The following is a 26630-nucleotide window of genomic DNA, read 5'->3' on the forward strand; positions in this document are numbered from 1 at the left end:
CCAGCACAGGATGGCTGGTCCCATTTACCACCCCAAGGGCTGCATCCAGGCAAGTGCACCTCTCCGCTGGTACTCACATCTAGTATTGGGGCAGCCGGGGGGGAGTGTCCCAGCAGGCAGCCAGGGAGGGGACAGTGCTTGGGATCTGAGAACAGAGGGCAGGGGCCATCCTGCCAGGCCAGAGCTTGTGGGGCTGCAGGCAGCCAGCCGAATCTGGTGACATGCACAGCTTCCACCCTGGCTGGGGCAGTCAATTCCCCCAGCCCTGCATGAGGCTCAATTGTGTGGGAGCAGATGTGAGCAGCAGCTCTCCAAATATGCCATGTGGCCAGTGGATTCTGAGCCGTCCGGGTGCCCATCGTCAGGGTCTCCAGGCCCTGGCTCTGTCTGTGGTTCGCTCTCACTCCCTGATGCTCAAAATCAATTTTAAATCCAGGCAATAGAATAAACTTCTGCAGTTGAGGGAGGCTCTGGGAGCAGAGAAGAAAGCTCACCCTGCTGGCATCCAGGCTGAGCACTGGCAGGGCACTGCTGGGGGGAGCTCACAGCACCGGGACCCATCTGACACCGACAGGGCCCTGCTGGGGGGAGCTCACAGCACCAGGACCCATCTGACACCGACAGGGCCCTGCTGGGGGGAGCTCACAGCACCGGGACCCATCTGACACCGACAGGGCCCTGCTGTGGGGAGCTCACAGCACCAGGATCCCATCTGACACTGACAGGGCCCTGCTGGGGGGAGCTCACAGCTCTACCAGTCTTTGCAGACTTTGGCTGATCTGAAAGTAAACACTTTGCGTCTGAGACAGGAGCTAGTTGTTGCTCAGGCCCAGCCCCGCCCAGCCCTACCCACAAGGCTGAGCAATAACCAGGAGGCAGGTAGGTGGGAGAGACAGGATGGTGGAGCCAAGCGCAGGGCTGCAGGTGTGGGAGGGTTTATGGAGCGAAGAGGCCTCTTGAGAGCGGAACTAGCTGGAGCTTGTTTGCAGCTGAGCCCTGAAAGGCTGTTTTGGTCCTGCACTGGGCCTGTCCTGGGCATGCTGCTATCTCCCGGTGGCACTGAGACACCCCCACTCCGCCCCATGTGATGGAATCCAAACCGGGGCAAGGCCGGTTCTGTTCACACGACACCCCGCTCGGCGCGGTAGGAAACCACGTCTGTCGGACGTCAGAGCTTTGGTGCTCGGGCTCGACGTGCGACTGCACCGACCCGAGAGCAGGAACCGATCCCAACACAGGCACCGAGACGGCCCAGCCTGGGACCCCGCAGCCAATCATGCTGTGCCCCTGTATAAAATGTCCTGCCTCCACTTTGCTCCCCCCGATCTAGCGCGCTTGGTCCTGTTCTGATGGCAGGGGACTGCGCCTTGTGAAGTCCCTCTCAGCTCCCATGTTCTGTGACTCTGCGTGTCCCGCCCCCTACACAGGCAGGAGCAGTTGGAAGCCCATCTTGGGAGGCAGCTGGCCTGGCAGGACAGGCAGAAAGGTGCTGAGTTCTCAGCTGGGCGCCTGCAGCCGCGCTGGGAGCTCTCTGCTGCCCGTTTGCGCCCTGTCTTGCAGCAGGCCCAGGGAGCGGCTCTGTGTGCCAGGCCCTGCCCCGAATTGTTCACCCTGGTGCCAAGTTCTCCCACTGGCGCCTCCCCCTGCAGTGAGTGTGGGGCTGTGGGGGCTGCAGTGCAATGGGGGGTGCTAGTGCTGTTGGGCACATGGTACCTGCCCTGGGGTGGGGGGCAGGCAGGGGGTGGCCCTTACTGAGCACTCCCCTCGGTCTAGCTGCCTGTGGGGGGCAGTGGGTGGGACAGGCCAGGTGGGACAGGCCATAGCTTTGGTCTGGGGCAGAGGGCTATGGGGGCGGCTGAGCTGCCCATGCTGAGCTCTGGTTGCCCCAGATCGGGCTGCTTGTGGGGCACTGGGGGCCTGGCGGGGCCCGGGTCACAGGGCTGGGCGGTGAGTGGTGCATGTCCCTAGATCTGGCAGGGGTGGGTCCTTGGGCTGGCAGGACGGGCCGGGCGACCTTGAGAATGGGGCTATGGGTTGCATGGGGGCAGGAGCTGCGTGCGGGGGTCAGGCGAGGTTACACGGAGGTCATGTCGGGGGTCGCGGGTACAGGGGACACGCCGTGGGGCAGGCTGGCTTGCAGGGGGCAGGCCAGGGGGCGGGGCTGCACGGAGGCCGTGGGGCAGGCGGGCGTGCAGGGGCGGGGCCGCACGGAGGCCGGGGGTCGGGGCTGCACGGAGACCGTGGGGCCGGCGGGCGTGCAGGGGCGGGCCGGGGGGCGGGGCCGCACGGAGGCCGGGGGCAGGCGGGCGTGCAGGGGCGGGCCGAGGGGCGGGGTCGCACGGAGGCTGGGGGGCGGGGCGCTCTGCCCCCCAGGTCCGGCTGGCGCAGGAGGCCGCGCACGCGGGCGGAGAGTTCGGCCCGGCCCGGCCCGGCCCGGCAGCGGAGCGTCCGGCCATGGGGCTCGGGCCGCGGCTCTCGCTGCTGGCCCCGGCGCTCTGGGCCCTGCTGCTGCTCTCGGCCTCCGAGGAGACGGTGCCGCGTGTCAGCCTCCGCTACGGTGAGTGCGGCCGGGCCGGGCCGGGCCGGAGATCGCGGCAGCCGGTGCCGGCGGGGTCACCCGGGCGGGGCGGGGCGGGCAGGCTGCGCCCCGGCTCCCAGCGGTCGGGTCCCCCGGCTGGAGAGACGTTCAGCCCCGCGCGGCTCCGGGGGCCCGGCCCGGCCATCTGGCTGGCGCGGAGCCGCGGGGTTCACTGTGCCGTGCGGGTGGCCGATCCCCCGGGCGCCCACCCCGCAAAGACGGACCTGAGGGCTGGCGGGTCCCGGTGCCGACCCCGCTGCCGAGCGGCCTGGGGCGGGAGGAGGGGTGTAAAACCCGGGTTCATTAGCCAGCCGGCTAAGGGCAGAGCGGGGCCCGGCTGCAGCGCCCCACCCGCCGGGCCCCGTGGGGCTGGAGCAGCCCTGCAGGCTGAAGCCCCAGGCGCTCCGGGAGAGGGTTACCCTAGGTTAACGTGCAGGACCGCAGCCCTCCCCTGCGGCGGGACGGGGCAGAGTGGCGGGGGGGCTGCCTGGCCTGGGACACTGCCCTGAGCGGCACCCTGCTCCGGAGAGGAGGCGCGAGGGGCCTGGCCCAGCCGCCGCAGGGCCAGGTGGCTGCGCTCCCCCAGCGAAGCAGCTTCCAGGGCTGCTCTGTGCAGTCTGGGCCAGGGGTTGCCGGTCGCCGAGCCCGGATGTGGTGTCCCTGCGCTGAACTGCTCCTGGTCTGGGCCCCCGGGGTCGCGCCAGGGCCAGGGCCAGCCAGGAGCTGCCCTTCTGGGCCAGCCTGGGGCAAACCCGGGGCGGGAGGGGACTCTGCCTTGCTCAGCACGGCTGTGGCCTAGCTCACAGGGCAGCCGAGGCGCATGGCACTTGCCAGCCTCGCGGGGCTGGGCTGGGCTGTGGGGAGGGCGCTCGGCTCGGCTCGGCTCGGCTCGGCGGTGCAATCGAGCTGCCTACGTTCTCCCAGGTGTCGAAATGCCTGGTGACACCTCTGCTAGGTGCTGAGGCTGCAAAACCCCAGCCCAGCCCAGCCCTGCAAGCTGGAGCAGGCCTCCGACGGACGGCTCCTGGCCCGTGGCAGGCACTCGGCGTGTGCTGACCTGTGCAGTAGGGCCCAGCCTCAACCCCAGCCGCAGGGGTCAGCGCTGGGTGCAGCGAAGGGAGGGGAAGCACTCCCAGGCGGTGGGAGCTGGGGAGGTGTAGGGCTGTCCCAGGCAGCAGGCCTGCAGGGCAGAGTTCAGCCCCCAGCACTGGGGGGCTGCCCAGAGGCCAAGCGGGTGGGGAGGGCAGGGTCTGTGTGTTCACCTTCGAACTGGGCCCTGGAAAGGGTGGGCGGGGGAGGTGCGTGTGCATGGCCGTCGTAGGCTGGGCTCTGGCGAGGAAAGGGCTTTGCTTCGCACGCTGCAGGGCTCCTTGCCAGGGTGTCTACAAGGCTCTGGCACTTCCCGCCCCCCCCGCAAGGGTCTGCTGGGATTGGCCCTCCCGGGCCGGGGGCTGCCTGGTGCTCTGTCCTCTGAGCTGCGCAGTTTGTGCTGGGGGCCCTGGCTGAGTTCCCCTCTGGAGCTGGGGAGGGGCCGGTCCAGGCCCTGCTCCTGGGGGCTGGGTGCAGGCAGAGCACAGGGTGCCTGGCTTCCATTCTGTGCCCCTCTCTGCATGTCACTAGCTGCCCAGGAACCTGCGTCATCGGGCGCCCAGGGAGTGGTCCAGCACTGCCCACCCCAGCAGGCTCAGTGCCGGTTGCTGGGGTGCAACACTGGAAGGCACTGGGGGGCCTCGCATGTCTCAGGGAGGGCCCTCCAGCCCAGGGGCATTCCTGGCCACCCAGCGGGGCCAGCCTGCAGCCTTTGGCAGCAGCCTGTCCCCTTCCCAGTACTGTTTGGGTGCTGGGAAGTGAGTGGGCCTATGCATCACCCAGCTGCGCGTTGGGGCTCCTCCTAGGGCTCTGCTGCAGCTGGCCAGTGACCTTTGGTGCTCGTGGGAAGGGCCCCGCCCTGCCTGCCCCGGGAGGTGCTAGCCAGGAGCGTTCCCCACGGCTCCTGGCTGGCAGCACAGGCTGGGCCCCTCGGCTCTGGCAGCGTGGCTGCAGCAGTACTTGCTGGCTGGCTGCTCAGGAGCAGGCCCAACGTTTGTAGTATGTGGTGGTTCCTAGGTGCCCTGATCAGAATGGGGCCTGTGGTGCTGGACAGGACAGTGCTGTGTGTGCTCCATCCTGCCTGCGAGGTGCCAGGTCAGTTCTCTGGCTGGTGCTGGGCTCAGCCCTGGGGTGGACCCTCCCCAGGCTCCAGTGCCCAGCCTGGCTCCTGGCCCTGTCTCTGCAGCTCCCCTGGTCTGCAGGTTGGGGGAGGCTGCTGAGGTGGCCCCTGCAGAGAGCAGCCTGGCCCATCACCCCGAAGAGCAGGGGCTGCCCTGCACTGAGCGCTGGAGCAGGGCAGGTCCGGGTGTGTCTCCCACTCACCTCCAGCAGGTTTGTCTGAAAGCTGCTGGTCCTGTCCCAACTCGTCCCGTTGGCCCAGTGCAGGCTGTGCACCAAGCTCTCTCCAGGAGAGGGCTGCCTCCCAGCTAGGGCAGGACTGCTTACCCCCCGGCTGCAGGCCTGGCCGGGCAGGCGCTGCAGCATAACAAGGCCACAGCCGAGTGCCGCATCGCTCAGCGGCCCCAGCAGCATAGGGGCTTCCTTCAAAGCCTGGCACCTGCGGGGAGCCCTGGCCAAGTTCAGCCCTGCTGGAGCTGGAGAGGGGCCGGGGCCAGGGCCTGCCCTGCTCCGCTTCTGGCTGCGGGTGGAGCACAGGACTCATGGTTCCCGCTCTGTGCCTGGCCGGGGTCCTGCATGGCAGGCTGTGCCTGGGCTGGGATCGGATCCACACCTGTGCCTTGGCCCCTGAGCGGGTGTTGGAGCTCCCTGGTGCTCTTGCTAGTGCAGGGAATGCCCTGCCTGGGGGCTGGAAAGCAGGGGCTGCTCTGGGGCCCAGGGCAGCCTGGCTGTGGGCAGGGCTAGCCTGGCGGGAAGACGCCACAGTCACTGACTGCCAGTCTGTTCCGCAGGGCTCCGGGCACAGCCAGGGCTCGAACCTTCCTGGGCAGGAGCCCTAGCGCTGGGCTTGGCCTGGCTGGGTCATCCCCATCCCCCAGCTCCCAGACGGGTAGGGCAGGGTCACAGCCCCAGGTGTGGGAGTCCCGGTGGGGAGCTGCCAGCCCTGTGCTGGTGCCTGGCAGGCTCCGGGTTGAACTGGTGGGAGGAGCTGTGGTGTCAGGACGGCCCATCCCGGCGGAGGCGACACCTGGCCTGGCCTGCAGCCTGAGACCAGCTGAGAGCAGTTACCCAGGGCTGAGTCAGGGCTTCTTGCTGGGGAAAGGGAACCCATCGGGGCCAGGCGGCAGCTCATGCACAGGGCTGGCAGCTGCAGCTGTTTGGCAGTGAGTCAGCCTGGAAGCAGCCCAGGGTAGCAGCCCTTTAGCCAACACTTCCATGCTGTCGGTCTTGGCCCCAGGCTGGACTCTGCGCCCAGGCAGCCTGTTCTCCGCCAGCCCCAGCCCCTCCTGGCAGGCTCTGTGGGGCGGGTGGCCGAGCTCCAGAGCCAGGCCTGACCATGGCCACCCCTCCTGCTGTGCGGGGCTGGGGCTCAGGGCAGCAGCGTGGGCTCTTACAGGATGAAAGCCGGCTGGTCTGTGCACTGGGGCTAACGCGGGCTCTGCTGTGGGGACCTTTTGCGGGGGGAGCAGTGAGGTGTTGGCCGTGGGCGAGGTACCAGGGGTCTGTGGCATGCAAGGGGGGCTCCTGTCAGGGAGCGCAGGGGCCTGGGGTGCTCCAGGGGCACAGGGCCAGCAGAGTACCAGACGGGGCTTTTGCACCCCGAGCCTGGCACAGGAGTGACATGTCCCACCAGCTCTGCTGCCTGGCGCACTCCTGGCTCGCCCTGGGCTGGGGCACCCACTGTTTTCACAGTTCTCCCTCGTGGAGTTTGTGAGCTGGGATTGTGCTGCTGGGCGAGATCCCCCACCCCTGCTGTTCTGAGGGTCCTGCCAAGGCACGTGGCTGCCAGAACCTCCCTTTCTGGGCCTGTGGGGGGCCAAGCCAGCAAACCGCCGGTGCTTGCGTCGGGCAGGAGTGTGGTGGGGGGTCCAACTGTATGGGTAGCGACCGGCCGACATGCTGCGTGTCTCTGCAGAGGCCTGCTCCACGCCGGTCCTGTGTCAGCACAGCTCAGCCCCCCATCTAGCGGAGCTGGGAGGCCCTCCTGGCCCCGGTGCAAAGCCAGGAAGGGCGGTGTCAGAACCACTCCCTGGGCGCCCGATGACGCAGGCTCCTGGGCAGCTAGTGACATGCAGAGTCCTGGGCCAGTTCTGGCGCGTAGCTGAGCCCGCAGCAGGGCCCATTGCTTGGGGAGCCGCAGGAAGGCACTTTGTGGCCTGTATGCCAGGGCCATGCCGAGAGTCCCCTTGTCCTCACTGCTTATCCGGGGGGGCGGGGGAGGAGGGCTGCTGTCTATTACCGTAGTGTGCCCCACCGCCCAGCCCACTCTCACACTTGTCCGTGCTTTCTTACGTGCTGCTGTTGGATTACAAGGCAGAGGGGACGTAGCTTTCAGGCACACGCCCAGCCACACTCAGACCCTCCGGCACTCTCACGCTTATGCAGGTGAGGAGCTGAACAGGGACAGCACAGGAGAGACAAGGCAGAGTGAGCCCCGTGTGTCTGGCTGCAGGCACGAATCCAGGGCGGCGAGCTGATCGTTGGAGCCCCTTGGCTGCGGAGTACTCGGGAGCAGTCAGTACCATCCGTCCTGGGGAGAGGAGCACAGGGCCTGCCTCCTGCCTCCTCAGCCTGCGGCGTGCTGAGGGCAAGGCGAACCCCCACCCTTATAGCTTTACACCCAGCTTTATGTATGTGTCAGTCCATAGCTCTTGGCCTGCCCCACTGCCCCAGGTGCTGTCTGAGCAGGAGTCATTGTAAGATGATGGGGTTTCTGGCACAGCTAGAGAAATCAATCCAGGGCGTATTACAGCCCCAGGCTGGGATTCCCTTCTCACTAAGGCAAATCCAACCAGCCTCAAAATACCTCTGCCAGCCCCACTGGCCCACTCAGAAGCCACACGAGAAAACCCACAGACTTCTCAGCTGCTCTACCAGCCCAGCCCAACAGCCCCAAACTCAGGTGAGCAGTTATTAAACCTGTTTCACCCAACACCGCACAGATTCTTCCCGATCACAAAGGGCCCAGCCTCAGGCCTCGGTCAATATATACTTGGACCTTACCCAAATCACCACACTCACCAATTCTTTAGACCTAAAAATCTAAAGGTTTAACAGGAAAGAAAGAGCAGGGTAGAGAGAAAAATGGTCCCAGCCATACGTCACCTGCATCGATTACAGCTATTGATGCAGCCAGCGTGTTCTACGCTGATAACTGGGAGTCTCTGAAAGTCCAGCCCCTTGGGTGAGTCCAGGTAACATGGATCTTTGGAAGGGGACCCAGAACAAAGAACCAAGATCAAGTCTAAGATGGACGCTGCTAGGTCCACCTCATGGTTCTCTCGTGTCTCAGGACAAAGCCCTGTCTCCTTCCCATCAGGCACTTCAATGTCTGCCCCAGGTGGGCCGTGGTGACAAACTGCCATTGGCTGAATCCCAGGAGACAGTCTCAAATTCCTGAGATGTGTGTGTTCCTTCGACTCAGTCAAGTACCCTGGCTGGAGAGGCTACCAGCCACACCCCCACCCTGTTCCTGGGCTCTGAACTCTTCTAATGCAGTTACAGAGCCAAAATCTGTAACTGCACCTACAAACGTGGTAAAGACACGCAAGTAGCGCACACACATTCAGGGCATCCTCAGCTTTCGTCAGACACCTCCCATGCCTCCCCCCACCCCAGGCACACTGCCTTGGGCACATAAAGTGACTACCAGATCCAGTATAAAAGTCCAGTCACAGGACAGTTGTCAGCTGGCATCAGAAGGGACTTTGATCATCTCTGGATGGGTCCTTTGCAGGGCTAAGATCCATTCCCCTGGCCACCAAGGTGCAGCTGGTAGCCCATTGGGCGCACACCCACATTCACACTCCCAGTTAAATCACAGACACACCCAGGTTTCTACCAGCTAGGGTTTCTCAGATTTCTGGTCTTGATAAACAGTTCCTTACCAGCTCACAATGCTTCGCATGGACTTAGCAATGGCTACAGAACAAAGCGTATAGAACAAAATAAAACTCTAGAACAAAGCTGTAAATCTATATGCTAAAGCCGATGTTACAAGTCTTACGGCAAGTCACAGAGCTTCCCGCCCACGCTGACTGAGTTACAGACCGTCCCGCAAGCCACAGAGCTTCCCGCCCGCACTGCCTGAGTTACAGACCGTCCCGCAAGCCACAGAGCTTCCCGCCCGCACTGCCTGAGTTACAGACCGTCCCGCAAGCCACAGAGCTTCCCGCCCGCGCTGCCTGAGTTACAGACCGTCCCGCAAGCCACAGAGCTTCCCGCCCGCGCTGCCTGAGTTACAGACCGTCCCGCAAGCCACAGAGCTTCCCGCCCGCGCTGCCTGAGTTACAGACCGTCCCGCAAGCCACAGAGCTTCCCGCCCGCGCTGCCTGAGTTACAGACCGTCCCGCAAGCCACAGAGCTTCCCGCCCGCGCTGCCTGAGTTACAGACCGTCCCGCAAGCCACAGAGCTTCCCGCCCGCGCTGCCTGAGTTAGACCGTCCCACAAGCCACAGAGCTTCCCGCCCGCACTGCCTGAGTTACAGACCGTCCCGCAAGCCACAGAGCTTCCCGCCCGCGCTGCCTGAGTTAGACCGTCCCACAAGCCACAGAGCTTCCCGCCCGCGCTGCCTGAGTTAGACCGTCCCACAAGCCACAGAGCTTCCCGCCCGCACTGCCTGAGTTACAGATCGTCCCGCAAGCCACAGAGCTTCCCGCCCGCGCTGCCTGAGTTACAGACCGTCCTGCAAGCCACAGAGCTTCCCGCCCGCGCTGCCTGAGTTACAGACTGTCCCGCAAGCCACAGAGCTTCCCACCTGCGCTGCCTGAGTTAGACCGTCCCACAAGCCACAGAGCTTCCCGCCCGCACTGCCTGAGTTACAGACCGTCCCGCAAGCCACAGAGCTTCCCGCCCGCGCTGCCTGAGTTACAGACCGTCCCACAAGCCACAGAGCTTCCCGCCCGCGCTGCCTGAGTTACAGACCGTCCCACAAGCCACAGAGCTTCCCACCTGCGCTGCCTGAGTTAGACCGTCCCGCAAGCCCCAGGGCTTCCCGCCCGCGCTGCCTGAGTTACAGACCGTCCCGCAAGCCCCAGGGCTTCCCGCCCGCGCTGCCTGAGTTACAGACCGTCCCGCAAGCCACAGAGCTTCCCGCCCGCGCTGCCTGAGTTACAGACCGTCCCGCAAGCCACAGAGCTTCCCACCTGCGCTGCCTGAGTTAGACCGTCCCACAAGCCACAGAGCTTCCCGCCCGCACTGCCTGAGTTACAGACCGTCCCGCAAGCCCCAGGGCTTCCCGCCCGCGCTGCCTGAGTTACAGACCGTCCTGCTGCCTTGCACTGGGCTGAGCAGAGGCTTTATTCAACATTTCCCATTGGGTTGTGCCAGATGACGCAGAGGTTGTCCCAGGCCAGGGCTCTGAGGAGACAGGGTGGTCAGTCAGCCCCCAGAGTGGTATGTGCACCCAGGTTCTGCAGCTGCCCTGCCCTGCTGCTGCAGCTCCGTTCCCCTGAGCCCTGAGAGCCCCTCAGTGCCGCGTGGGGCCAGGCCTGGGGCCTGCAGCTGCGTGCTAGCGATTGAGGGGAGTGGCTCCCTCCCCACCCCACCAGGGGAGTTGTTCCCCAGAGCTGGCCGGGGCAGCCAGCAGGCACTGCTGCATCTGGCGAGGAGGACCAGAGCAAAAGGCCCTGAGCCAGCATGCCAGGCTGGCATCTCGCCAGTGCACCTCTGGAGCTGGCATGCTGGGCAGAGTGCCAGGCCTGTCCCTGGATGCTGGCCCTCCACTGACAGCGCAGGGGTTAGTGAGCTGGGAACTGTTCCCAGCCGGCTGGGCACAGAGAGGCAATGGGAGCTGAGCAAACTGCCAGGAGCTCTCAACCTTGCAAACAAGGGCAGCACCGTGGGGGTGGGAAGCAGCTGGGCTACTGTGTCCAGGAAGCCGGGTGGCGCTGCTGCTGGGTGCGGTCTGTCCCAGGGCAGGGGTCAGCTGCGGAGCCAGGCAGGGGAAGGGTTATTTCGGGGTGTCCCTAGGGAGGGGCTGATGCTGTGGGGGTCTTGGCCTGAGTGGCTTATTGTGCTGCTGGCCCTGGGCAGGGGCTCCCCAGTCTGGCTGGGGAGTCGTTGTGTGGGTGTGTGGCAGGCCCTGCGGCAGGGAGTCCCGGGGTCGGAGCTGGAAGGCACAGCCGTGGCACCAGGCTGACATGGCCTGCCTGGTCCGTGAGCACCGCTGGCTCTGGGAGTGGTGTGATGCTGGGACGGGGGCCCAGCAGCCCCTGCTAGCTGCCGGCTCCAGCCCCCTCCTGCCCCCCTTGGTGGGGGCAGCAAATCAGGCTTTGGGGTGGGGAGCGGCGTTAGGGGACGTGCTGGGGGCACTGCTGGCTCCACTCTCCCCTCCCACAGGGGCAGCCCGCGGGGGGGAGCGCAGGGGTACTGGGGGGGCCAGCAGCTGTCGGGGCAGATGGTGAGAGCTGCCAGGTCCCGGGCTGGGCTGACGCTCCACTGGGTGTTCCCAGCTTGTCCCATGCGCTGCACTGCTCCCTGTTGTCCCGGAGCCGGGCTGCTGCACGCCCTGCCCAGCCTCTCCCCGGAGCCCTTCCCAGGCAGGGCTGCAGCGCAGCGTTCCTGCCTTGCACAGCAGAGGGGCGGAGCTGGGTGCAGGGCCACTTGGGTGCAGCCAGCCGGGTTCTCGGCTGTAATTTCCCAAGCCCCCAGAGCATGTGGCTGGTGCTGCGCCTGGCCACGCAGGTGTCCCCCCATCACACTGATCCTGCTGGCCCCAGAGCATCCTCCTGCCCTGCCTGACGACCCAGCCCTTCCCTTGAGCACAGAGCAGAGCAGGCGGAGGCGGGGACCCATGGCCCCAGCCCTGCTTTCAGCTGCGTAGGTGGGGGAGAAGGTGGGAGTCAGCTGTCCCTGGGCCCAGGCATTTGACCTGTCTCCAGGTTCCACTGCAGGCAGGCTGGGGGCACCCACAGACCTCCAGAGCCCCAGCCACACTGTGTGTATGGAGACAGGCGCTCTGCCTGCAGCTCACAGGGCCTGTGCAGAGGGCAGTGGCTGTGCTGGGGGGTGGCACTCGCCGGCAGGGGGCAATGGCTGTGCTGGGGGGTGGCACTCGCCGGCGGGGGGCAGTGGCCGCGCTGGGGGGCACTCGCCGGCGGGGGGCAGTGGCCGCGCTGGGGGGCACTCGCCGGCGGGGGGCAGTGGCTGTGCTGGGGGGCAGTGGCTGTGCTGGGCAGCACTCGCCGGCGGGGGGCAGTGGCTGCGCTGGGGGGCACTCGCCGGCGGGGGGCAGTGGCTGCGCTGGGGGGCACTCGCCGGCGGGGGGCAGTGGCTGTGGTGGGCGGCACTCGCCGGCGGGGGGCAGTGGCTGCGCTGGGGGGCAGTGGCTGCGCTGGGCGGCACTCGCCGGCGGGGGGCAGTGGCTGCGCTGGGGGGCACTCGCCGGCGGGGGGCAGTGGCTGCGCTGGGGGGCACTCGCCGGCGGGGGGCAGTGGCTGTGGTGGGCGGCACTCGCCGGCGGGGGGCAGTGGCTGCGCTGGGGGGCAGTGGCTGTGGTGGGCAGCACTCGCCGGCGGGGGGTGGTGGCTGCGCTGGGGGGCAGTGGCTGTGGTGGGCAGCACTCGCCGGAGGGGGGCGGTGGCTGCGCTGGGGGGCACTCGCGGGCGGGGGGCAGCACTCACCGGCGGGGGGCAGTGGCTGCGCTGGGGGGCACTCGCCGGCGGGGGGCAGTGGCCGCGCTGGGGGGCACTCGCGGGCGCAGTCTCCGCTGGCGCCTCAGGCCAGATGTGCAGCAGAGACCTGTGGGCCTATGTGGCCCTGTTGCAGCTGCCGGCTCTGGTTCTCTTCGGGAACTGGGGGGCTGGGTCTGGCGAGGAGAGTCAGAGCAAGTGGCCCTGTGGCTGTTGCTGTTGCTGTTGCTGGGAGGGGCTCAGCTGGAAGACCCGTGCAGCCGTCTGCAGGCAGGCTGGGGGCTCCTGGCTCTGGCTCTGGCTCTGGCTCTGGCTCTGGCTCTGGCTCTGGCTCTGGCTCTGGCTCTGGGTCAGCCTGCTGCAGAGATCCCAGGAGAGTGCAGCATGGAGCCAGGCTGACTTCCTTGGGCCGTGCCTGGGCGACCGGCCCCTGGCTGGGGATGGCAGCCCTGCAGCTCCTGGAGGCTGTGCTCTGCTTGGCAGCCAGGGCTGTGCTGCAGTCGGCTCAGCACCAGGGAAGGAGGCACAGCAGGCTGGGAACCACCCAGAGCACAGGACAGTGCCCTCCGGGCGCCCCCTGGGCGGGGCTGTGTAGCTTGGCCTTGTGGCCTGGGAACCTGGCAGGAGGGTTGGGCCACTGAGAGCCTTCCAGGATCCCAGGCCTGGTGGTCGGGACCAGGCACCTCCTGCAGGGAGCCCACCTTGGGGAGCCATGTGTGATGCAGCAGCTCTCATCTGAGGCGGAGCAGCAGCCGGGTTCAGCTGGACACGCAGCAGGTGCCTGGGGTAGCACACAGACGGGAAGGAGCAGCCTGCACCATCTTGGAGTGCCCAACCCAGCTCCTGCCAGCCCGGGGGTTCTCCACCGCAAGGCACCGCAGCCGTCACACGAGCCCTTCTGTCGCCACACGGCCGGCAGGAGTCCCACCAGCAATTCCCCCGACACTCCGGCTTCCCCTGGGCCACAGCCGGTGCCACGAGCAGGTCGCCGGTCCGAGCCCTTTGTGAGCAAGCGGCCGTGGCCTCTGGCTGCTGGGTCACACACAGGTTGCCAGAGCAGCTCCTGGGGTGTGGAATCTGATACGGCCCTTTGTGCGCCGAGCTCGGCCTCACTTGACAAGGACCCTGGCGCCGTAGGTGCCCCAGCTCCTGCTGTGCTCTCCCAGAAACCCCCGTTGCACACACCAGCCAGAGCCAGCACTCCTAACGCCACCTAGAAAATGCCACAGCCGTGGGCACTGGTTGCTGGGTGCTAGATGTCCAGGCAGTGGCTGGGGTGGCGGTTGCCCAGGACAGCTGGCTCAGTGCACTTGGGTCTGTGCAGAGTGGGGACGCCTTTTGTGGCCAGCTGGTTCCTGCGCCAGAGGCCAAGCAGGGGTTACCCGGTGATCAAAAGGAGCGTTACCCCACAGTCCCATTTCCCGTGGCCCAGCCGGCTCCTTCTCGCGCACGGCCAAGGTCCTGGGGAACCTGCCAGGGCCCCGAGACCCGGTGGGAGCCTGTGTCTGGCCTGCCAAGGGGCTGCAAGTGGGAAGGGAGGGGCACAGGAAGACCTGGGGGTGCCAGAGCTGTGAGTCAGGATTGAGGGACACCAACAGAGCTGGGGGAGATTTGGATAGCGAGTGAGGGGCGCCGGCAGAGCTGGGGGAGATTTGGATAGCGAGTGAGGGCGCCGGCAGAGCTGGGGGAGATTTGGATAGCGAGTGAGGGGCGCCGGCAGAGCTGGGGGAGATTTGGATAGCGAGTGAGGGGCGCCGGCAGAGCTGGGGGAGATTTGGATAGCGAGTGAGGGCGCCGGCAGAGCTGGGGGAGATTTGGATAGCGAGTGAGGGCCGGCAGAGCTGTGTGAAGTGGGTCTGGATTTCAGGAGCTCTCTGGCCCCACGCAGTGTGTAGTGGGGGGAAGGGGAAGGGGTGCCCCCGCCTGTGGTGGGCCCCTGGTGCTGGGCCGGCAGAGGGTCTGGCCCTGCCCAGGTTGGAAGCAGGGAGCTGCATACAGAAGCTCTGACGGGGTCTCTGCCTTTCCCCAGGCTCCTCAGAGAGACCCGTGCGGTGGTTTGAGGCGGACGGAGTCACCAACTACACGGTCCTGCTGCTGAGCCCAGATGGGGGAACCTTGTATGTGGGGGCACGCGAGGTCCTCTTCGCCCTCAACACCAGCCACTTCCAGCCCGGCCCCCAGCACCAGCGTGTGAGTCGCCCGGCTGGCCACCTTGCGGGGCAGGGCCGTGGGCAGGGCGTGTGGGAGGGGGTCACGGGCAGGGCCGTGGGCAGGGACTGTGGTCTGTGGGAGGGGGTCACAGGCAGGGCTGTGGGCAGGGACTGTGGTCTGTGGGAGGGGGTCATGGGCAGGGCCATGGGCAGGGCGTGTGGTCTGTGGGAGGGGGTCATGGGCAGGGCGTGTGGCCTGCAGGGCGGGGCCGTGGGCAGGGCGTGTGGCATGTGGGAGTGGGTCACGGGCAGGGCCGTGGGCAGGGCGTGTGGTCTGTGGGAGGGGGCCATGGGCAGGGCGTGTGGTGTGTGGGAGGGGGTCAAGGGCAGGGCGTGTGGTGTGTGGGAGGGGGTCAAGGGCAGGGCTGTGGGCAGGGCGTGTGGCGTGTGGGAGGGGGTCAAGGGCAGGGCCGTGGGCAGGGCGTGTGGCATGTGGGAGGGGGTCACGGGCAGGGCGTGTGGCGTGTGGGAGGGGGTCACGGGCAGGGCCGTGGGCAGGGCGTGTGGCGTGTGGGAGGGGGTCACGGGCAGGGCCGTGGGCAGGGCGTGTGGCGCGTGGGAGGGGGTCACGGGCAGGGCCGTGGGCAGGGCGTGTGGCGCGTGGGAGGGGGTCACGGGCAGGGCCGTGGGCAGGGCGTGTGGTCTGTGGGAGGGGGTCACGGGCAGGGCCGTGGGCAGGGCGTGTGGGAGGGGGTCGTGGGCAGGGCCGTGGGTAGGGCGTGTGGTCTGTGGGAGGGGGTCACGGGCAGAGCATGTGGGAGGGGGTCATGGGCAGGGCGTGTGGCATGTGGGAGTGGGTCACGGGCAGGGCCGTGGGCAGGGCATGTGGGAGGTGGTCACTGGCAGGGCGTGTGGTCTGTGGGAGGGGGTCATGGGCAGGGCTGTGGGAAGGGCGCGTGGCCTGTGGGGCAGGGCCGTGGGCAGGGCGTGTGGCATGTGGGAGGGGGTCACGGGCAGGGCCGTGGGCAGGGCGTGTGGCGTGTGGGAGGGGGTCACGGGCAGGGCGTGTGGGAGGGGGTCATGGGCAGGGCCGTGGGCAGGGCGTGTGGGAGGGGGTCACGGGCAGGGCCCTGGGCAGGGCGTGTGGGAGGGGGTCACGGGCAGGGCCCTGGGCAGGGCGTGTGGCGTGTGGGAGGGGGTCACGGGCGGGGCCGTGGGCAGGGCGTGTGGCGTGTGGGAGGGGGTCACGGGCGGGGCCATGGGCAGGGCGTGTGGCGTGTGGGAGGGGGTCACGGGCGGGGCCGTGGGCAGGGCGTGTGGCGTGTGGGAGGGGGTCACGGGCGGGGCCGTGGGCAGGGCGTGTGGCGTGTGGGAGGGGTCACGGGCAGGGTCGTGGGCAGGGCGTTTGGGAGGGGGTCATGGGCAGGGCGTGTGGCGTGTGGGAGGGGGTCACGGGCAGGGCGTGTGGCGTGTGGGAGGGGTCACGGGCAGGGTCATGGGTAGGGCGTGTGGGAGGGGGCCACGGGCAGGGTCACGGGCAGGGCGTGTGGCGTGTGGCAGGGGGCCACAGGCAGGGCCGTGGGCAGGGCGTGTGGCATGTGGGAGGGGGTCACGGGCAGGGCCGTGGGCAGGGGAGACGGCCAGGCCCTGGGGCAGACGGCTCTTGCTGACCAGCAGCAGGCAAGCAGGGACAAGCCCCACGGGGCGGAGGCCCTGGGCCCCGGGAGCGGCCTGGCAGAGGTGGCCGTGGAAGCCCTTCTCCAGCTTGGTCCCTGAGCCCTGCAAGCGGCTGCGTGTTCAGCTATAGCTGGGCCTGGGCTGCAGGCGTCTGCTTGGCTCCTCCGGGCTCAACCTGGGGCCGGCAGCGCCGTGTGCTGCAGCAGGGGCAGGGCTGTGCCAGTGCGGGGGCTCACCTCACGCAGGAAGGGCCCTGCTAACCGGCCCCTCTCCCCAGCTGCCCTGGAGCGCGGACGAGGAACGGAAGAAGCAGTGTGCGTTCAAGGGCAAGGACCCCCGGGTGAGCGTCACGCCCTGAGCCCGCTGGGGGACAGGGCAGCAGCTCCAGGGCCAGGGAGGCCTGGAACAGAACGTGCTGGGTGGAGTGAAGCTGGAGCAGGGCCTGCAGTCAGCCCTCTGCATAGCACTGCTGGGTGGGGTCTCTTGGGGAGCCTGCGGGGCAGGGGCAGGGGCTCTCCCAGCTGCTGCTGGGGGCACTGTGCTTCGGGGGCTGGACAGGGGCTCTCCCCAGGGCGGTGCTGGGGTTACTGGGCTGCTGGGGGAACAGGGACTGTGCTGGGCTGGGGGGCAGGGGGCTCTCCCCGGGGCTGCGCTGGGGTGCTGGGCTGCTGGGGGCTCTCCCAGGCATGGTGCTATGGGGGGCAGGGCCCCTCCCCAGGCTGCGCTGGGCACTCTGCTGCTGGCAGTGCTGTCTCGGAAGAGACGGGAGCCGGAGGCCGTGGGGCAGACGGCCGGTGTCTCTCTTCCCCTTGCAGAGGGACTGTCACAACTACATCAAGATCCTGCTGCAGCTGAACAGCAGCCACCTGTACGCCTGCGGGACCGGCGCCTTCAGTCCGCTCTGCACCTACCTGGTGAGCGCTGCGGGCGGCAGGGCGCAAGCGCCTCCCTGGATCCGCTGCCCCCTACCCCCAGGGCTTGCAGGGGCTCTCCTGGCACAGGGGCTGGGCTCAGGGGCAGGACAGCTGGTGCACCGGGACCAGCACGCGCTGCCCTTCTGCTGCTGAGAGTGAGGGGTCAGAGCCGCCCCCTCATCGTCTCCTGCACCCTGCTCCCCCACCAGGCTCTTGTCCCAGGTGCGAGGCCTGGCAGGGGCACAGCGAGGGACAGGGACAATAGACCGTCACCTGGCCAGAGAGTTACCCCGGGGGTCAGCAAAGGGCAGGAAGCACCTCACTGCCCCCTCCTACGCTGTCTGAATGGTCCAGCCTCCTGCCCCGGCCGCTCAGAGCAGCCTCTCCCCTTGGCAGCCTGTGTACAACTTCAGCCTGGAGAGGGACCTGCAGCTGGAGGATGGGAAAGGCCGCTGCCCCTTCGACCCCGAGTACAAGTCCACAGCCATCCTGGTCGGTAAGAAGGGGCCGGGGGCAGAGTGGCTGGCTGGGAGCTGACGGGTTGTGCTGGCCAGCAGCAGAGGGGCACAGCGGGTGGGCTGGGCTGCAGCAGGTGCCTGGTAGAAGCTGATCTCTGCTCTCTGCCCGGCCGGATGTGTCCCGTCGGCTGGAGAGCCGCAGCCGGCACGGCGCTCCGGTGAGCACGCAGCCGCAGCCGGCGCTCCGGTGAGCACGCAGCCGGCACGGCGCTCCGGTGAGCACGCAGCCGCAGCCGGCGCGGCGCTCCGGTGAGCACGCAGCCGCAGCCGGCGCGGCGCTCCGGTGAGCACGCAGCCGCAGCCGGCGCGGCGCTCCGGTGAGCACGCAGCCGCAGCCGGCGCGGCGCTCCGGTGAGCACGCAGCCGCAGCCGGCGCGGCGCTCCGGTGAGCACGCAGCCGCAGCCGGCGCGGCGCTCCGGTGAGCACGCAGCCGGCACGGTGCCGAGGGAGCAGGAGAGCCCCGGCGCGCCTGCCCGGCGTAGGGGACAGGCCAGCTGGAACTGCTCCAGCCCAGGGCCAGCAGCTGGGCAGGGAGCCCGGGGCCTCCTTCAGCCGGTGGGTCTGTCTTTGCCCGGCAGATGGGGAGCTCTACGCTGGGACCGTCAGTGACTTCCAGGGCAAGGAGCCGACCATCTCCAGGAGCCAGGAGAGCCGTGTGGCCCTCAAGACTGAGAACTCCCTCAACTGGCTGCAAGGTGCAGGCTGTGGGGCGGGGTCAGGCTCCCTGGGTGGGTGGTGCTGGCAGCCCCGGCAAGTGCTGGGTGGGCGGGGGGCAGCCAGGCCTGGGTTTCGGCTCCTGCTTCTGGCCAGGCTTGGCCTCTCGCTCTGGCTGGCTGCCTGTGCCTCTCCCCGGCCGAGCAGGGCTGGCCTGCGTCACAGCTTGCTTGGGAGCCCTGGGGAAGCTTGGTGTGGCCCCTCCCCAGAGGGGGCTGCATGCCGGCCCGGCGCTGAACCGCCGGCCTGGGGCCCTGGGGCCGGCAGTCAGGAGCCTGTTTGGGTGCAGACCCAGCCTTTGTAGGCTCAGCCTACCTGCGAGAGAGCCTGCGACCCGCCAGCCCCGAGGGCGACGACGACAAGGTCTACTTCTTCTTCAGCGAGACTGCCCGCGAGTTCGACTTCTTCGAGAACACCATCGTGTCGCGGGTGGCCCGCGTGTGCAAGGTGTGTCGTGGGTGGCCTGTGTGTGCAAGGTGTGTCATGGGTGGCCTGTGTGTGCAAGGTGTGTCGTGGGTGGCCCACGGGTGACCCAGGTGTGTCACAGGTGGCCTGCATGTGCAGGGTGTGTCGCGGGTGGCCCAGGTGTGTTGCGGATGGCCCACGTGTGCAAGGTGTGTCGTGGGTGGCCCAGGTGTGTTCTGGGTGGCCCGTGTGTGCAAGGTGTATCGTGGGTGGCCCAGGTGTGTTCTGGGTGGCCCGCGTGTGCAAGGTGTGTCATGGGTGGCCCGTGTGTGCAAGGTGTGTCGTGGGTGGCCCAGATGTGTCGTGGGTGGCCTGTGTGTGCAAGGTGTGTCATGGGTGGCCCGTGTGTGCAAGGTGTGTCGTGGGTGGCCCAGATGTGTCGTGGGTGGCCTGTGTGTGCAAGGTGTGTCGTGGGTGGCCTGTGTGTGCAAGGTGTGTCGCGGGTAGCCCACGGGTGACCCAGGTGTGTCACAGGTGGCCTGCATGTGCAAGGTGTGTCGCGGGTGGCCCAGGTGTGTTGCGGATGGCCCACGTGTGCAAGGTGTGTCGTGGGTGGCCCAGGTGTGTTCTGGGTGGCCCGCGTGTGCAAGGTGTATCGTGGGTGGCCTGCGTGTGTCACGGGTGGTCCACGTGTGCAAGGTGTGCCGCGGGGCGTGGCAGGGAGCGGTGTTCTCATTTCCCTCGGGTGCTCGAGCCGCACCCTTCCCACCTCACTGCGCCGCTCCCTGCAGGCTCGCCTGGGGCTGCTGAACAGCTGGAGCCGGAGGGGGCGGCCTGGCAGTGGGTGGAGGGCTGGAGCTGATGGGTGGGACCCGCGGGTGGGTGCTGAACACCTACAGCTTTTTAGCGTGGCTCTAGCGCTGGAACACCCTTGTAGTCAGTGCCAGCGCCGGGGGCGTGTGCCAGCGCCGCGTGCCAGTGCTGGGGGCGTGTGCCGGGGGTGCGTGCCAGTGCTGCGTGTGCTAGTGCTGTGTGCCAGTGCTGGGGGTGCGTGCCAGTGCCATGTGTGCCAGTCCTGTGTGCCAGTGCTGGGGGTGCGTGCCAGTGCCACGTGTGCCAGTCCTATGTGCCAGTGCTGGGGGTGCGTGCCAGTGCTGTATGTGCCAGTGCCATGTGCCAGTGCTGGGGGTGCGTGCCAGTGCCGCGTGTGCCAGTGCTGGGGGTGTGTGCCAGTCCTATGTGCCAGTGCTGGGGGCGTGTGCCAGTGCTGTGTGCCAATGCCGCATGTGTGTGCTAGTGCTGTGTGCCAGTGCCACGTGTGTGTGCCAGTGCTGGGGGTGCGTGCCAGTCCTATGTGCCAGTGCTGGGGGCGTGTGCCAGTGCTGTGTGCCAGTGCCGCGTGTGTGTGCCAGTGCTGTGTGTGTCAGTGCCGGGGGTGAGCGCACAAGGCTAAGCACATGCGTGTGCCGGGGAGGGCGCGTGGGCTGGGATCCCTGGCACCGGTGCAGTGGTGTGCACAGCATCAGGCCCGTGCCAGGGCAGGTTGTGCGTTTGTCACCACTGGCACACGCTGGGTCTCCGGGTTGGGCGCGGCCGCGCAGTGACGCCTGCTCCGCTGTCGGCAGGGAGACCTGGGCGGGGAGCGGGTGCTGCAGCGGAGGTGGACCACATTCCTCAAGGCCCAGCTCTTGTGCTCGCGCCCCGACGACGGGTTCCCCTTCAACGTGCTGCAGGACGTGTTCGTGCTCATGCCGGACGAGCGGCACCGGAGGGACGTGCTCCTCTACGGCGTCTTCGCGTCCCAGTGGTGAGCGCGGGCGGCCCCGGAGCTGCGCCGGCAGCAGGGTGGGGGCAGGACATTGGCCCTGGCTCCCAGCTGCAGTGACCAGCTGGCCTGGGGGTGGGCCATCCACTGACACCCTGCCCTGCACCCGCGACCCCCCACCGGCCCGTTCCCTGCGAGGGGCGCTCTAAAGGCTCTAGAGGAGATCCTGGCAATTATAGACCGATAAGTTTAACATCAGTACCAGGCAAATTAGTAGAAACACTAGTAAAGAGTAAAATTGCAAGGCACGTAGAAGAGCACGAATTGTTGGGCAAAAGTCAGCATGGTTTCTGCAGAGGGAAGTCGTGTCTAACTAATCTATTAGAATTCTTTGAAGGGGTTAATAAACATGCGGACAAGGGGCACCCAGTGGACATAATATACCTAGATTTCCAGAAAGCCTTTGACACGGTCCCACACCAAAGGCTTTTATGTAAATTAGGCGGTCATGGGATAGGAGGAAAGATCCTTTCATGGATCGGGAATTGGTTAAAAGACAGAAAACAAAGGGTGGGAATAAATGGTAAATTTTCACAATGGAGGAGGGTAACTAGTGGTGTTCCCCAGGGGTCAGTCCTGGGACCGATCCTGTTCAACTTGTTCATCAATGATCTAGAAAATGAGGTAAGCAGTGAGGTGGCAAAGTTTGCAGATGACACCAAGTTGTTCAGGACAGTCAAAAGCAAAAGGGATTGTGAAGAACTACAAAAAGATCTCAGCAAACTGAGTGATTGGGCAGCAAAATGGCAAATGAAATTTAATGTGGGTAAGTGTAAGGTAATGCATGTTGGAAAAAATAACCCAAATTACACGTACTACATGATGGGGTCAAATTTAGCTACGACAGATCAGGAAAGGGATCTTGGAGTTATAGTGGATAGTTCTCTGAAGACATCCACGCAGTGTGCAGCGGCAGTTAGTAAGGCAAATAGGATGTTAGGAATTATCAAAAAAGGGATTGATAATAAGACAAAAGATATCATACTTCCCCTATATAAAACTACGGTACGCCCACATCTCGAGTACTGCGTGCAGATGTGGTCTCCTCATCTCAAAAAAGATATATTGGCATTAGAAAAGGTTCAGAAAAGGGCGACTAAGATGATTAGGGGCTTGGAAAGGGTCCCATATGGGGAGAGGCTAGAGAGACTGGGACTTTTCAGTTTGGAAAAGAGGCGATTGAGGGGCGATATGATAGAGGTATATAAAATCATGAATGGTGTGGAGAAAGTGAATATAGAAAAATTATTTACCTTTTCCCATAATACAAGAACTAGGGGACACCAAATGAAATTGATGGGTAGTAGGTTCAAAACTAATAAAAGGAAATTTTTCTTCACACAGCGCACAGTCAACCTGTGGAACTCCTTGCCCGAGGAGGCTGTGAAGGCCAGGACTCTATTAGGGTTTAAAAAAGAGCTTGATAAATTTTTGCAGGTTAGGTCCATAAATGGCTATTGGCCAGGGGTAAAGTATGGTGCCCCAGCCTTCATAACAAGGGCAGGAGATGGATGGCAGGAGATAAATCACTTGATCATTGTCTTCTGTTCTCCTTCTCTGGGGCACCTGGCATTGGCCACCGTCGGCAGATGGGATGCTGGGCTGGATGGACCTTTGGTCTGACCTAGTATGGCCGTTCTTATGTTATGTTCTTATGCTGCGGTTTGCCTGGGGCAGGTGCCGTGTGTCAGGGTGGGTTTGGGGAGAGGTGCAGGGCCCTTGTTAACAGCTGATTCCCCCAGGAACAAGGGGGGCCCGGGCAGCTCAGCGGTGTGCGCCTTCCCCTTGGGCGACGTGCAGGCGGCCTTCAACGGGCTCTACAAGGAGGTGAATCGCGAGACGCAGCAATGGTACACGGACACCCGCCCTGTGCCAGAGCCCCGGCCCGGAGCGGTATGTCCCCTCCCCAGCACAGGCAGCCTCCTCACTGCTGCCCAGCCAGAGCCAACCCACATGCCACCTCCCAGCCTCCCGACACTCGGGCGTCCTCTTGGAGCTGCCCTGCCAGGGGTCAGCAGAGCTGCTGCAGCGCAGGGTCCAGGCAAGGCCGCCCCACGGCTGTGCACCTGCCCTCTGCTGGGGAGTCTCAGCCTGGGGGCAGCCGTGCGCTGGAGCTGCAGGCCGTGGGTCTGCCCCAGGGCTGGGCTGTGCAATCTTCAGTTCTCTCCCTCCCTGCCCCTCCAGTGCATCACCGATCGCACGCGCAGCATGAGGATCAACTCCTCCCTGCAGATGCCGGACCGTGTGCTGAATTTCCTCAAGGACCACTTCCTGATGGACAGCCCCGTCCGCAGCCAGCCGCTCCTGCTGCAGAGCCGCGTGCTCTACCGGCAGCTCTGCGTGCAGCGTGTCCAGGCCCTGCACCGCACGTATGAGGTCCTCTTCCTGGGCACAGGTGGGTGTCCCTGCACCAGCCAGGCAGGGCGTTCCCAGCCCACCGCCGTGCTAAGACACCCCCTCGCTCCGTGTTGCAGATGACGGGCGACTGCACAAGGCGGTGAGAGTGAACCAGAAAGTGCACATCATCGAGGAGATCCGCCTCTTCCACGCCGGCCACCCTGTTCTCAAGCTGCTGCTGGACCAGAGCCAGGCATGGGGCAACTCCGGCGCCGGGCTGGCACGCTCAGCCAGCAGCGCAGGCGCAGGGCCAGGGCCAGCAGGCCGGGGAGCAGGGGCTACTCCCACATGCAGCCTTGCAGCTGCCTTTGCCTGGCGCTCTGCATGGCCGTCCTCTCTGCTCCCGCTGCCCTTGCACTGGGCCCCCAAGGGCCAAGCCTTGGCTCCCCTCTCTAGGCCCAGTGGTCCCCAGCATGGCTGGCTCCAGCTCCCTCCCAGCACCAGGACACACCCAGCCACCCCACTTCCGCCTTAGCACAGCAACAGGCCCAGCCCCTCTGGGCTGCTCCCAGGCTCCTCTGTGGCCCGCAGAGCCCACACCCTACAGCCTCTCCCAGAGCCTGCAGGGCTAACGGGACTCGCCCAGGAACGCTCCCTGCGCCACAGACGGGGTAGCACGGGTTCCGCGAGCAGCCCGGCTGGTGAGCTCTCCCTGGCGTGCACACCCGCCCGCTCCTTGCACAGGGCTGCGCTCACCCTCTCTGTCCTGCGCCACAGACGGGGTAGCACGGGTTCCGCGAGCAGCCCGGCTGGTGAGCTCTCCCTGGCGTGCACACCCGCCCGCTCCTTGCACGGGGCTGCACTCACCCTCTCTGTCCTGCGCCACAGACGGGGTAACACGGGTTCCGCGAGCAGCCTGGCTGGTGAGCTCTCCCTGGCGTGCACACCTGCCCGCTCCTTGCACGGGGCTGCACTCACCCTCTCTGTCCTGCGCAGGGCCTGCTCTACGCTGCCTCTTACTCCGCTGTGGCCCAGGTCCCCGTTTCCAACTGCCGCCTGTACAGGAGCTGCGGGGAGTGTGTGCTGTCCCGGGACCCCTACTGCGCCTGGAGCCAAGAGGCCTGTCGCAGCGTCGCCCACCGCCGCCCACAGACGCACCCCCAGTAAGTGCTGGGCTTGCCCCCCGCCCCGCCCCCGCCCGGGCTGTGCTGACTGCCCCTCTCCCTGCAGACCCTGGGTCCAGGATATTGAAGAGGCTGACACGGAGAAGCTCTGCAGAGCCGGGAATGTGTCCCTGCCCACCCCCCGCCTTCTCCGCCCCCCAGGTAAGGAGGCTCAGGGCAGGCCCCAGCCAGGGTGTGCTGTGGGGCCAGGGGTCCCTTGCTCGTAGTATTGCTCTGTTGGGACCCAGCAGGGGCCTGGGACACGGTCTCCTACCTGCGTATTCCAGCCACCTCTCACCCTTGCAAGGGCGGGTGGCATCGCTTGCAGGGCCTGGCCAGCTGCTGCCCCGCTGTGCGCATAGACCCCGCTGCAGCCAGGAGGGCCCCTGGGACGGGGCTGACACGGCTGTTGCTGGCTGTTCCCAAACCCTTTCCCACCCTGACCAGTGACTTTTGTTCTGTGCACCAGTGCAGAGGTGCCGTGCGACGTACCCGTGCATTGGTGCATATTGCACAATTCACCGGGGCGGGGGGGCTCTGGCTGTGGGAGCAGGCTCTAGGGTAGGGCTGGGGCAGAGGGTTGGATGCAAGGTCTCTGGGGGGTCCAGGAGGGGGCTCTAGCCTGGGGCTGAGGGATCCAGAATACAGGAGGGGGCTGCAGGTTGAGACAGGAGTTGGGGTGCAGGCTCTGGGGTGGGGCTGGAGGCTTGGGGGGCTGGAGGCAGACCCAGGAGGGGTGGCTCTTGGAGCTCGGGCTTACCTGGGTGCCTACCCATTCTGGGGCTCCGCACCGTGCCCTGGAGGTGACCTGCAGGTCTGGCTCTGTGTGAGGTGCAGAGCCTTGTGCTCCTGCTGCGCTAGGCGCTTTCCCGCCCGGCTGCGGCTGCGGCTGCTCCCGCTCCCTCCCTGGTGGGGGCACCTCCCCTGGCGGCGGCACCTTCGGGACTTGGGGAGATGCACCCTGAGCCCCTGCGTGCGGCTGCGGCGCTGCCTGAGTGCAGGCGGCTGGAGCAGCACCTGACCCACCGGCCTGGCTTCTTCCGCAGCAGAGGGGCCCCTGTGCCAGCAGGTGCGGCTCCCGCCCAACGCGGTTAGGCCCCTGCCGTGCCAGCTCCTGTCCAACCTGGCCTCGCGGCAGTGGGTGCACAATGGGACCCCCGTCAACTCCTCCTACCTGGTGCTGCCGGACGGTGCCCTCATCCTGCTGGGCAGCGGGGAGCGCAGGGGCACCTACGAGTGCTGGTCGCTGGAGGAGGGCTTCCAGCAGCTGATGGTGCGCTACTGCGTGGAGCTGGAGGAGCTGCCGCACGTGCCGCTGGACGCAGCGGGCAGGCCCTTCCCCGGCCAGGAGGCCATGGAGACCATCAGCACCTCCCGCAGCACCTCTGCCCTGGGCAGCGCCTCCTCCGGCTGGGACGGCAAGAGCTACTGGCCCGAGTTCCTGGCCATGTGCGCGCTCTTCGGGGCGGCGTTGCTGCTGCTGGCCCTCTTCGCGCTCTACCGCCACCGGGCCGCTGTGAAGGCCTTCATCCAGCCGGGCCCGCGCCCCGGGGCCAGCCACAGGAAGGTGGGGCTGCCCGTCGAGAGTCTGCCCCTCAACGGCAGCAGCCTGCCCAGCGCAGCACCCGAGCACAAGGGCTACCGGACCCTGACCGAGAGCTCTGCTGGCCCCCCGGGCGCCCACTCAGAGAAGAGACCCCTCAGCATCCGCCAGAGCTTCGTGGAGGTCTCGCCAGCCTGCCAGAGACCCCGGGTGCGGCTGGGCTCCGAGATCCGGGACTCCGTGGTGTGACCAGGCGGCCGGACTTGAGCCACATCCGCCACTGCTGTGCTGAGCCATCCCCCACAGCTGCAGCTTGGGGCCGGGCGGGCAGCTCGGTGCACACCCCCCCGTGGCGGCCGCAATGGGCTGCGTGCGGCATGGGGCCGGGCGGGCAGCTGGGTGCACACCCCTGCCTGTGGTGGCTGCAATGGGCTGCGTGCGGCATGGGGCCGGGCGGGCAGCTGGGTGCACACCCCTGCCTGTGGCGGCCGCAATGGGCTGCGTGCGGCATGGGGCCGGGTGGGCAGCTGGGTGCACACCCCTGCCTGTGGCGGCTGCAATGGGCTGCGTGCGGCATGGGGCCGGGCGGGCAGCTGGGTGCACACCCCTGCCTGTGGCGGCCGCAATGGGCTGCGTGCGGCATGGGGCCGGGCGGGCAGCACACCCCCGCCCTGTGCTGTAGCCAGCGGGGATGAGGCGCACCAGGGGCCCTGGCTCCTTGGGGCACATTCTCCAGGAGCTCTCGGTGGGGTTTGTACTCCCCTGGTGCTGGGCTCCCCCGCAGACCCCTCGCCCCATCTCTGCCGCCCACAGGACAGGCCGCTGCTTGGTGCCCAGGGCTGGGGCAGAACTGGCCGGTGTGGCACGGCTAACACTGACACATGAGCAGGCCCCGGACCCTGCTGCTGCCTGAGAGGGAGCCTGTGCTGGACGTTTGTCTGGTGCCAGAGCCCTGCGTGCACGTC

General features: G+C 66.6%; 1 protein-coding gene across 3 annotated transcripts; it reads left to right on the plus strand.

Annotated features, from left to right (window-relative positions):
- The first annotated feature begins 2370 nt into the window (after positions 1–2370).
- On the plus strand, positions 2371–25924 carry SEMA4B (semaphorin 4B). 3 transcript variants are annotated; one of them, XM_075006647.1, is made up of 14 exons: positions 2371–2557; positions 14448–14608; positions 16523–16585; positions 17061–17159; positions 17556–17655; positions 18257–18373; positions 18682–18839; positions 20423–20604; positions 22365–22515; positions 22807–23017; positions 23097–23212; positions 23956–24122; positions 24190–24284; positions 25169–25924. In XM_075006647.1, exons 1-14 carry the CDS (start codon positions 2455–2457, stop codon positions 25912–25914), a joined length of 2469 nt encoding a protein of 822 aa, XP_074862748.1. In that variant the 5' UTR covers positions 2371–2454; the 3' UTR covers positions 25915–25924. The 3 variants fall into 3 exon arrangements, with proteins under 3 accessions (XP_074862748.1, XP_074862749.1, XP_074862750.1); XM_075006648.1 differs by having other exon boundaries at positions 25172–25924; XM_075006649.1 differs by lacking the exon at positions 16523–16585.
- The last annotated feature ends 706 nt before the right edge of the window (positions 25925–26630 follow it).

This window comes from Carettochelys insculpta, chromosome 12, assembly GCF_033958435.1.
Source record: "Carettochelys insculpta isolate YL-2023 chromosome 12, ASM3395843v1, whole genome shotgun sequence".
Lineage (NCBI taxonomy): Eukaryota > Metazoa > Chordata > Testudines > Carettochelyidae > Carettochelys > Carettochelys insculpta.

Bases quoted from the DNA above. Each gene is read 5' to 3' on its own strand.
- SEMA4B (XM_075006647.1), top strand. From the start codon at position 2,455: ATGGGGCTCGGGCCGCGGCTCTCGCTGCTGGCCCCGGCGCTCTGGGCC. The intron at 14,609-16,522 runs GTGAGTCGCCCG...CCCTCTCCCCAG, and splicing joins CCGGCCCCCAGCACCAGCGT to CTGCCCTGGAGCGCGGACGA. The intron at 23,018-23,096 runs GTGGGTGTCCCT...TCCGTGTTGCAG, and splicing joins GGTCCTCTTCCTGGGCACAG to ATGACGGGCGACTGCACAAG.